This window comes from Aethina tumida, chromosome 3 (genome assembly GCF_024364675.1).
Source record: "Aethina tumida isolate Nest 87 chromosome 3, icAetTumi1.1, whole genome shotgun sequence".
Lineage (NCBI taxonomy): Eukaryota > Metazoa > Arthropoda > Insecta > Coleoptera > Nitidulidae > Aethina > Aethina tumida.
Genome location: NC_065437.1, coordinates 26,270,961 through 26,283,971, shown reverse-complemented (window position 1 = coordinate 26,283,971; position 13,011 = coordinate 26,270,961). Strand labels below are relative to the sequence as shown.

General features: G+C 27.4%; 1 protein-coding gene across 1 annotated transcript in view; it reads left to right on the top strand.

The window, feature by feature from the left end:
- LOC109595741 (tachykinin-like peptides receptor 86C) overlaps nt 1-13,011 on the top strand; it is a 66,707-nt gene that overhangs the window by 26,141 nt on the left and 27,555 nt on the right. Inside the window, exons 4-6 of the mRNA XM_049964640.1 lie at nt 1,964-2,065; nt 6,860-6,994; nt 7,642-7,719. Of these exons, the coding sequence (XP_049820597.1) occupies nt 1,964-2,065; nt 6,860-6,994; nt 7,642-7,719 (315 nt within the window). The remainder of the gene's footprint in view (nt 1-1,963; nt 2,066-6,859; nt 6,995-7,641; nt 7,720-13,011) is intronic.

Below are 13,011 nucleotides of genomic sequence, written 5' to 3'. Positions count from 1 at the left end.
TATAATGCATTTCGTTTCCCGTATAATTTTTTTGCTGTATAAAACGTATTTTTCCTTTATCAAGTCACCGCACCCTGAATGTGTGTCGTTCAGAATTCCAACCGCATCCCTTTTTTTCACATGACATATAAATATGTCTAAATTTTATTCAATTCACTTATAAAGGGATAACGTTTTGTGCGAGTCCATAAAACCCTTACAAAAGTAGACAAGTTTATAAATGGCAACGTCGTAATATTTACATTGTGAGAATGAAATGTACTTTGCTCCTTTGAACAAGTTCGAGATGCAATTATAAACCGCAACTTTTCAAAATTGTTTCCGGTGTTTTGCGAAAGTTTCTCGCAACTTAACAACACAATTTTCACTAAAACAAAATAATTTGATGTTGCTACTTGAATGTTAACTACCACACTTTATTTTGATATACGAAAACGCAATCCCATGAGTTCCTATAATAGCTGTTGTAAAGGAAGAGTACTTTAACTAAATGTTTTCTGCAGTTTCCTTAAAATTTTGTAACCTTTTTAATTCACATTTACATTAAAAAAATACACTATCGCTCGTATGTAGAGCAAAGTCAGAAATTTTCATTTGTCTTGATAAAACTGAACGTTTATTTATCCATATTAATGACAGTTATGTCATGTTTGATAACAACAATACGGCAATATAATTGTTTATTAGTGGGTTTAGTGTATAGTATTACAACTATAAGTTAAAACAACCTTTCCTAAATTCAACCTTCCCTTATTCTTATCTAGTAGCAGATCAATTATTTTTAATAACTTCTAAACACCTTCTTTCATTGATTTCAGAAACTTTTTAATATAATCGATCGATATTTCTTTCCACTGATTTCGCAGAGTTCATGCAAATGTTATAATATTTTTGCATGGATTTTCCAATCAATTTTATTCCAAAAGGTTTTCAATTGGATTAAAGTCTGGGTTTGGCTAGTCACATTACTACTAACTAACTTAGACGTCTGTGTCAGATCATTATTGTGCTGTAAGGTCCACCTTAAATTCGTATTAACTTCGGCAAATGGAAACTTATGATTCTCCAGAATGTCACGATAAACGAAACAATTCATTATCTCGTCATCTTAACCAACGAACCCATGCCAATCGCAGAGAAACATCCCCAGACCATATAACCTCATCCACCATGCTTCATAATAGGTGTACTTGGAATTATACCTTTCATTAATTGGACTTTTCACCCATGATATGTCACCAGATTTAAATAATTGGAATCAACTTTCACCGGAAAACAACATCTGTCCAGTTCATGTTCCCTTGCAAAAAATAGTCTCACTGGTCTATTTTTTGGAGAATTAAAGGACTTCTTTGCTGATTTTCTACCATAGAGATCATCTTCTTTTATTTCTTGGTTTATGAGGGATATGCTGATAAAAAGATCGAGAACAACAAGCATTTTTATTTTCTTCTTAGTTCCTTTCAGTGTATTCCTTCTGTTAAAATTGAAAATCGTCCTCAAAATGATAGGATGTGTTTAAATTTAAATCAACTGCAATTTTGCTCTGCTTTTCACTATTCCGGAACTTCTCTACAGTTTGTTGTTTAATTTTTATCTATAAATGAACAACTCTAGGCATTTTTGGAAATTTAGGAACGGCGTCTGTCACAAAAATTAATTACAAAATGAACTGTATTGATTTTATGGTTTGGTAGCGTTATTTATAAACCCTCCTCGAAATAAATAATACTATCCGTATATAAAGGGAGGTAATGAATCTCAAATAATTATAAAATTAATTTAAATTAAAAACAATTGTTTATTTAATAAAAAACTCTACATAATATATATGGTGTAAAGTGGTAGTCAACAATATGAAAAAAATTTTCTTAAAATTTACTTTATTATAACATTTATACAATGAAATAAATATACATAGTTAAATATATTTATAATTTTTATATTATACATATTTTTCTAGGAATTGGCCCTTTGGTAGCTGGTACTGCACAATAAGCAACTTTATTGCCAATTCCACTGTGGCTGCGAGCGTCTTCACATTGACCGGGATTTCATGCGACAGGTTTGTATAAATCACTTTATATTGCTCCAATTTTTTTTAATTAAATAAGTAGTAGTCAAATAAATTTTTTTGTATCTTGTAGATGTGTACAACGCAGCAACAATATAGTATCAAGGTGTAAAGGGTAAAATAATGTTTTTCTCATAAAAATGACCTTAAATCGTTAATCTCAACTTTAGAACGATGACTTAGAAGCCCTTACGTGCTTACGTAAAATGTGACCGTAAGCACAAAACTCAACCAAACGACAATCTAATGGTTGCTCACATGCTCCTGCATAGACTCATATTCAATTGTCTCGTATCTGCAATCCTCGCTCATCTTGCATACGTATGTCGTGTGCAACCTCGGCCTCTTGTGTTCCGTTTCGTTGCTATGCACCATTCCCTTGTTGAGTTTCCACGTCTTGAATGAGCATTCGGCACACACATATTTCAGAACCTCGGAAAATTTGACTCGTTGCCCAGTCTTCAGTTTGCGCACTGCTCGCAACAACTGCACATTCTTGTTATCGTCATGATGCGTTTCGGACTTATTGGTACCGGGATTTTTAATCGTTATGCCGTTGTAGCTGCTGAATTCGAATTCGTCCAAACCGATTGTCAGAGAGGAGTTCATTTTGTTGTTGTAAATTATAACGTATTATGAAATTTGTGTGGAACGATCGTAGGCACATATTCGTATATATAACATATATACAACTATGTTAGGTAATTGGGTTTGGCTTATGTTCATACCTGGATAATCGTGACGGTATGATAGTTTTAGCAAAATGGATTTAATTTTTGAATTTAAATTTCTTAATTAAGTAATAAAATTTGTACTAAATATGTTATGTTCAAAATAGGTACAAAAGGGAATAAATAATGTGATTACTGTCTATTTTCATTTCAGTTACAAAACTTTTTATTTTCATTTTCGACTAAATATTTTTGTATTTTCAAAATACATACAGTTGTCGATTTGTTGCATGAATTTACATGAATAAAACATGATATACCAAATTTCTAATGACATAAATCACAATTTGGTATTCTTAGATATTTTCGACTGTGATCTAAGTGATCAAAACATATATTTTTAATCCGAGCACAAATTTAATAATATACAATTTTTTTTCTCGTTACTCTTTTAATATTAAGTACCTCAACCTTATAGCATTATTTAATGTCACTATATAATTTCCTTAATAATTATCAATATAAGAATTTATATTTTAAATTATTGATTGTATGGGTTTAATGTGTCCAAAATATATCTATCAATTACAATAACTTGATCGTGCTAACAAGACTAAGAACTAATGTCTTAAATCATTGCAACAATAAAATTAATATATACATACAACCGAATCACCGAGTAATTAATAATAATTTCATTCATTTCAAGTAAAGTTATCCATTGGCCATCTTTTGAGTCATCATTCATTAAAATTGTTATATATAACAAAGTTAGAGAAATATTAGCACACTGCGATTAAAAATATTAAAACAGGGATCTCACGATGTTAATTATTTTCTAAAAATGCCGTGTTTAATAATCATTCATACATCCACGTGGGCAATAAGGTAAAGAACTTTAGCAAAAATTCAATTCATTAACGTAAAGAAGTCAAAGGAGACTATCGATTTCTGTTTAATTAAGACTCGGTTCCACTATGTAACCTTTTGTAGTTTGAAATTTAAATTTTCTATGTACAGTCTGTATGTTGATTTATATGTCAATAGACAAAATTAAAAATATTATATGTTCTTGGAGGATTTGTACATCTACACCAATTTTATTATTGTAAATACACAAAAAATCATTTATCGAACCGTTTTCATTGGAAATTCGTAAGACGATATACCGCTAACCCGAATTTACTGGGAAGAAAATAATGGAAACATAAATTGGAAACAACGCAAATCCACAACAAATATGCACATATAAATCCACACATAGCAACGGAGTAAGAAAATAAGTAAATATTTTGGCGGTATAAAATTTTCTATGTATGTTTGAATTTTTCTACAAAGTGTTTTACAAACACATACTTTACTAATTGAATATTAACCAGGTAGGGTTTGTTCGCGGTGCGCAATCGATAATTTTATTTACTTTGGAAATCCTCCCTTCACCGATTATATTACAAGTTTTTCGTTCCTCGAACATTATGTAAACACATTGAAAACGTGGCATAAATTATAGACTTTGGGAATCATTTGGTGGATTTATCTTCCTTTAGTTATTGCCAATTTGTGCTACCTCCATAATAATTTATGGCATGTTGAGTCTCATGTAGGATAAAAATTAAATTAGAAAATAACCCTAATTTATAAAAATTAACTAGACACCCCACCATCCATTTATCATAATTTAAATGTGCACATGCACGTGTGACGTCGCAAAAAGTATATATTCTTATAATAATGTTATTAAAAAATTAATTTATTAAATTACCATTTTTCTCAATGAATGAAATAAAAAATCATTTAATTAAAAGCAATTAAATTAAATTGACTCGATCAAATCGCCTTCAACATTTTAAACTATAAACGACTTTAAGCAGCACTTTATACGAGCAATTGGTTTGAAATCGATTCATTAATACCTTCGACTGTTTTAGAAACTGTACAGTGGCTACATCCTCCAACAGCATCCGGTTTAACTTTGTAACTACTCACTCGATTTTAGTCAGCAAAATAACATTGAACAGAGAATAAAAATAAATTCCTACTGAGAATCAATACAAATAAAGAAGTAGTAGATAGTATACATATGGTTGAAACTGGGCAATTTTCCACATGAATAACTTTAGTTAATTTCCAACATTTTACATGATTTTTATTTGAGATTAACATCTTGATACATTCAAAAGTTATAATAGGGGGTTTCTAGATGTTTCTAAAGTAAGAGCTTAAAATTTGGTTTTATTTAGATTTTATTCATTATTGAACATATTTTAATTTTTATACTATAAAACATTATATAAGGTGCAATAATATCAAATATAAATTAAATACATTTTTCCATTTAATAAACACCATTTTTCACTCCGAATAAAATTAAAAGTCATTTAATCCATAGAGAATTAAATCAAATCGATTCGACATTTTAAATTATAAACGACATTAAATAGGATTTTATACGAGCAATTGGTTTGAAATCGATTCATTAATACCTCCGATTGCCAACTTGTTTTTGAAACTGTACTGAGGCAAAATTATATAAGAGCTTCCGGTCAATATAGGTCGGCCCTCGCATATTTCCCCAGATCCGGCTTATTTATTTAAAATGTAATTTAAGCCTAACTGAGATTTTTGTTGTACAAATAGAGTTTATAACGATTATAATCAAATCTCTTGCTGTCAAATAAATAATAGCTTTAAATCGATAACGCAAATATTAGTTGAAAATCCAAACTGCAATCATATTTGTATGCTATAAATATGATTTGTTAGTCTATAAATATTTAAATAAATATACGTTCGTAAATGCATAAATTCATAAAATAGCTCTGGATGAATAAAGTCAATTATTATACATAATTAATTAATTAATTAACTTCGTGATTATCACCATTCCAAATGGATTTATATAGTTTACTTGTAAACACTTTAAAGTGAACATTAAATTAGTTAAGGTTTATTTAAGTAGTTTAAATATTTACTTTGAAATACGAATTCGACATACCTAAGTAGGTATATTCTGTGCTATTCTTGCAATAAAATAACTTTGGAGATGTTTATTTATCTACTAACTTACATTCTGTTAATGAATTGATATTAATATATCAATTCAGCCTCTAATTGCTGAATGTTCATTCTACCGGAAAAGAATTATGAAACGACGAAATATTATGGAAATTATTTAACAAAAGAAGTTAATAATTTTTTGAACGTAATTTTAAATAAAACAAATATATTGTAATTTTAGCCGCCATTAATTAATTTTCAAATTAAGCCAATATTGTAACATAGGATGTTACAATGTTAATCATGAACAAGGATACTTTCCATGTCAGTGTGTTGGATTAATTACAAACAACAATGATTTTATAATGTGTGACCATTAATTTATTTATACGTGGCTTTAGTAAGAGATCAACCAGTGTTAATTATGTAAATTGATCCTCAATATTCCAATTTACGACCATAAAAATAAAAATTTTAAAATATAACTTTCAGTTTTCATTTATTATCTCAATTCAAAAATTTGTATGAAAAATATTGCATTTAATTGTAACATTCTGAGAAGCTAATGTGGCGCACTAATGAGTATAATTAATCATATGTCCCTTACGTAAACTACGACTAAACTGGTAATTACTTTAGTTTGTCCATATATTAATCACAAAATCACTTTAGTGTATTGAGTTAATTAATTTTGGCGGCAGAATAAAAAATATTGATTTAAGAAGTCGTATAAGTCCATTTCAATTACAATTATTAATAATTTTTAAAGTTAATTAATTAATAATAAAATAAATATTAAGGTAACAATTAAGGGGATATTCTATTCTGGTCCCAAAATTTTTCCGAATTTTTGTGTTTTCTTACTTACTGAATTATTTACTGTTTCTCAACTATCGAATGCTGTACAAACTTTGCCAACCATTTAAATGCAATTTAATCTATTATTCTTTAAATTAATTTTATATATTTTTGTATTATTTTGTTTTCCTTTTATTTATTTGTTCATATGGTTAAGTTGTTATTAACCTATTTTATTTATTGTCTATTTATTTTATTTTATATTTTCCTTTATTTTCCTCAAATTGATACTGTGTTGTCACTGTAATATTTGTTTCAGATATTTGGCGATCGTTCATCCACTTCAGCCACGGATGTCGAAGATGTCGTCCCTAATTACTATCGTCTTGATCTGGGCTGCCAGTATGATTTTGGCGGCTCCCTGTTTACTTTATTCTACAACAGTAACCTCGAGGTCAGTGCTAATATTATTTAGTCTCTCTCTCTCTTGTTAAAATTACAGATAATTTCATAAAATATATCTTGTAAAAAATGATATAATAAATGTAAATAAATTATTTGATTAAAATTATGGTGAATGCGCAACTAATTATTTTATGATTGGTTAGTTGAAAAATTCAAGACTTTATTATTATACCATTATTTTTATTTTGAATTTATATTTAATACAACAAATAAAGCTATGGATTATTTTATTCAGTAAAATGTGTTAGTAAAATAGTTTTGTTAAAGGCATTAATAAAGTATTTTTTATGAAAAATTTGTTTCCAAATGGTTGCACAATTTAAAAATTAACAAGGCATATTTTAAATAAAGCTTCTTATAACAAAGTTAGCCTTTTTCCTGAAAACCTGTCTCACTTTCGGTTCATTTTGTCTGAAAAATTTAATACGACGAGTTAAAACGTTTCGTATTTCAACTACAACTTTAAACACTTTTACCCGAATTCTTGGCTGAACCGTTTAACTCATTACTTTCGCAGAACAATTTGTTCTAGAAACATAAACGAAAGTTTTAGGAACAAATTTTTGATTAGTTGAACAAATTTTTCATTTTTAAGAAATTAAATTTGTGTATTAACTCAACGAAAATTCGTTTCAGTTATCGAGGAGTGGAACGCACAGGATGTATTCTAATTTGGCCAGACGATAAAATCGTGGGATCCAAATTTGACTTTGCGTAAGTAATCTTTTATTGCCTTGAGTTTAAATGGTTTTTATTTAAGAGGAACAGTACACTCCAATTATAACAATCCAATATCTAATCTAATTGGCAATTTCGAAATGTGGGGCAATATAAAGGTAACAGCCTTCGCTTTGAAAATTAGAGGATAATAAAAGCACATAGGTAGTTTTCATACGAAAAAAAAAGGAAAACGATTTAACCGATTTAATGAGAATAGTTATTAAACTGATATGTTTAAATTAAAAGCCAATATTATTTGAATCTCTTTTCTATTTTATATTTAAATTTTATTAAAGTAAGATTAAAATTTATTTACAATACATAATTATAAATATTGATTTTATGAAGTTTAGTAGCTGACATATTTGAAAAAAATTTTAAATAGAGCAGAAAAGATTCAGTATTATTTTTGTCAAGTCTTTATAAAGATACTCAAGTTCGTTTAACATTCAGTGTCTAAAAACTCGCTTATCTGTGCCGCATACTTTTAAAAACATAAAGAAACAAACGACGTAATAATTCGCGAACTAGCAAACATTCCGCGATGTTTCCATAGATATGCACAGCATTTTTCCACTTGGATTTCAAAAGTGTCACTCTCGTGAAATTTATAGCTTTTAATAATTTATATTCCGTATATATTTTACGTAAGGAAATAGAATGCAAATGGTACAATGGTCACAAGATGTGTTATATATGAATTATCGCTCATATGTAAAGCAAAAAATCAAAAAATATAATCAATTTATTAAATTTAAATTAATTTAATAATTATTAAGTACCTATACAGATATCTTTATTTACATAATTTTATATAACTTTTTATTTTGAGTAGGATTCATAAGTAAAGCAAACAAACCATATATTCAATATTTTTGATTTTAATTTAATTCTATGTGTGACATCATTTCTTAAAGATAAAATGTCTAGAGATGTCCATTTATCGATATAAATTAAACAACAAATTGTAGAAATGTTCCGGAATGGTGAAAACCAGAGTAAACTGCAAATCTATCATTTAGATGATGATTTCCAATTTTAAGAGAAGGAATACGCTGGAAAGAGTTGACAGTTGATTCCAATTATTCAAATCTGATGGCATTTCATGGGTGAGAAAAACCAATTAATGAAAGGGATAATCCCAAGTACACTACTGTGAAGCATGGTGGAGGAGGCGTTATGGTTGGGGGATGTTTTTCTGACTTTCATCAAGACAATTGATTAAAAAAAATTAATTTAAGTTATAAAATAGATTATTAAACCGTTGAAAAGATATTAATTTATCAAAAAAAAAACCTAAATATTTTAATTTTTAATTGGAATTAATTTAGTAATTAATTAGTTTATGTAGTAATTTAAATGTTTTATATTCTTTACACAGACAGACGGCAAATACAATCAAAATACCCAAAATAAATAAAATTGAATGTTGACTACTCACATCCCTCATAATTCAAAATTTACGTCGACAAGAATAATCAGGTTTTTTTTAGGGTCAACACGAGCCCAATAAAATTCTATTTAATATTTTCATGGCGACTTCGTCACGTAAACAGCAATTAGATAGACAAACAAAAAAAATAATTAGATCTGATCTAATAGAGTTGTACCTTAACGACCTATTGATTCAGTCATAAGAACGTTTTAATGGTGTCTCACGCGAAACACTAATTATTTCCATGCAAGAAAAATATGTATGTATTCTTACCTAGTTGTCTATTCTTAATATTAAATATGCTGGAGCTGTACAATGTACACAATCGGTGTTTCCAAATATATCACTTTCATATTAACAAACTTTGTAACAAATTGTTGTTTTTAGATTAGATAAAGTTATGACTAAGCGGCTAACTTAATAAAACCATATTATTTTTTCAAAGTTTCTAGGGTTATTATCATATATCAATATTATTAAAGTTTTAAAATATAATATACATATTGTATATTATATGATTTTGTATTTTACCCACTCTGTATAGCTCACCAAGATTTTACAAAAAACTTATTTTTTAATATAGTATTTAAAGCGAAATAAGTGTATTAAACCTTCAATCTTACGTCTGAATGTGTTAATTAATAATCTCATTAAAATGAAGGCTAATTTGTTGGTTTGGAGTTTCGTTACAAAATATTAGATTTGTATAAAAGAGGTGTTAAGCAAGTGGAAATTTGCTGTTGAAAAGAATAGACTCGTCAGCTTCTAGAGGCTGTAAACAAGCCGAAACAAAATGTATTTACATAGATCTGTTTAAATGCGACAACATATCTCCTTAGTCTTGCCATTAACTTTCATGTACAAACTTTTTGTATAGCTTTCATAATAAACTACACAAAAGTTATGAAAAATTTGACACACTTTCAGTTTTTCCATTATATCGGGAAAAGTATGTAAACCCAACGAAAATATTACAAATCACTTTCAGATTTCGTCATCAACAACTGAATACTAACAACTAAAAGTATGTGTAAAAAAATATGTGATATAAAAAAAAATATATTTTTTACAAATTTTATATTATTTTATATTTTTTTTTTATTTTAATAATAATAATGAACTCAATTTTTCTTTCACATATAAGACCTACTAATAAGAGCATCCAATATCCTTTATTTGATTTTCCAACCGTGTAATATTGCATGCAACATATTGCAAACTAAAAATACTAATTGGATGTCTGCCAGTTCTAAATGAAATTTGCTATTCATTGATTCACGGTTCTTTTCACCATGTACTTCTCTCTGCATATATCGTTAACTTTTTCAGTGAGAACATGAGTTTAGAATTTCATGAAAGAATTTTTTCAGCTTAACTCTTTGCAATTGGTGTATGTTTAATGTATTCGTTTGCTGTGGGTGATATTATAAAGAGGAGATTTTTAATTTTTTGTGTATATATCGAAACGTGTGTATGCAATAAGAAAACTAAATTTACAATTATTTGCTGAAATCCACACTTTATTATTTGTGCATTGGATGAATAATTTTATCAGATTCAATTTTCAGTTTTAATTCCTAATATTTCTTTATTTATATTTTATGTTTTAATATAACAATAATATTAAAATGAACAACTGCCTGACAAGAAAATACATTATTTAAATTAAATCTGTGTTCAATGTTGGGAAATGGTATTACATTATTAAACGATGAAGAGATTCCTCCTTCAGTTTTGTTTGATATCCAATTGTGAACGTTATCTTTAAAATCAAATAAAGAAAATTGCTTTTTGTTTATGTCATACTTGATCTACATTATCAATATTAAACTTATCTTTTATCTCTCTTTGTTTTAGAACAAAATTGACACTTTTGGATTAAAATTAAACCACATAATTACATACGATATAAAGTATACTTGAACTCCTAACCTAATCAAAGTTTAGGTTAATTTAACAAATTTTATGTTTAATTTTATACGTGCCGACTTCTGAATATATTTTCATACAATATAAGATTAACTGGAGGTAGCAGGTTTAACGTAGGCGGAAAATAAATTTAATTAATGTACACGATTACCCGAAATAACTCCATTAATTAACCATGCAAGAGCTGCAAAGATAAAGTCAAATGTAGTTTATGGTGAACTCAAACAAATCATGACATAAATTGCAACCAACCGGTATGAATGAATTTTCATAGCAAACAAACATTTGTCGTCGCGTCCCATGATAACTAAAACTGTTGCCGCACAAATTGAACTTGTGCATCTATTCTGACAGTTCAAAAATTGCTTCAACTATGTTTGAGTATGCAAATGAAAAGATGTAGGACACCAAAATTTATTTATTATAATAGTATATACTGGATGATTCATTTAACTAATTCATTTGAAGACTTATATGGTTGAATGAGATATTAATCTGAAATTTTGGTTGGAGATATTGGTAAGAATTTTAAATGCATTGTTACTAACAGATATTAAGTTTATTTTTTCAAACGATTAACTTTCATATTGATTTTTGAATGAATTCTATGTAAAATTCTGGACCTGCGATATTTTGATCTTCATTTGCATTTGACATATATAATTTTTTTTTTAATTTTATACGTGGAGTAACTAATACCAACAATTTTAATGGTGAAAATTTATTCGTGATACACATTAACAAATGAATAGCATGTCAGAGATCATTCTAAAATAATAAATTGGATGTATGGTTTCAGTTTCCAAATGGAAACAACATTCACAATACTTATTTCAGAATTTTATTGCTTATTGACATGTTCAAGCAGGTCCCATTTCTAAAATAAATATTTACAGAGACATTACTTCAATATACCAATAGAGAATAAAAATTTGCGCTTCAACTATTCTTAGTGTTTAAATAAGAAAATTACTAACAATTACATTAGGAAAGAAAAAAAAAATACTAAACAACCTCAACATTATCGAATAGTATTAATTGCTCATATGATACACTTTTGTTAACACGTCGAAGACCGCATTTCAAAATCGTATTTCTCACATATGGACCGGCATTTTTAATTATGCATATTATTTTTTAAATATTTTTTAGTGTACAATAATTTGAGGTATACATTATTTAACCCCTAGATTTACAATATCTCTTCGAGGAAGCGGTGAATTGATTACTGTACATAAATTGTATTGTATATATGACCCGCCAGTGGGCAAGAATATTGTGAAATAAATAAAATTAAATACGTCAAAAATAAGAGATTCAAAATCCAATAAATTTAGAATTTTATTATATATAGAGTTATATATATATATATATATATATATATATATATATATATATATATTCTTAACAATTAAACAGATAATTAATTAAATAATTTTTACTAAAATTGAGTTTATTACTAATATAACATTAAAGAGTTGAGAGTTTGGTAAAATAAAAATTTCTCTTAGTATTTTTAACTATGTAACATAGAATTATTTTTTGTTTCATTTTTTATTAAAAAAAATATTTACAGGTAATACAAGTTTCATCTGTACAAAGCTTTCCATATATGCAATTAATAATATTTATTATTTGAAATAAAAAATTAATATTAAAAACAAACTGTATTCTTAACAATTAAACAGAGTAGTTTTTTACTAAAATTTTTAATTTTTAAGTGTGTTTATTACTAATATAACATTATAACATTGAGAGTTTGAGTGTATTGTGTTCCATTGAAAATATTTCAATGAAATTAAAATCTCCGTTAGTATTTTTAAAACTACTATTTTTTACCAAAATTTTAATTTCTAAGTGAATTTATTACTAATATAATATTAAAGCTTTGAGGAGTTTGGGTAAACACATTTTTGGTGATG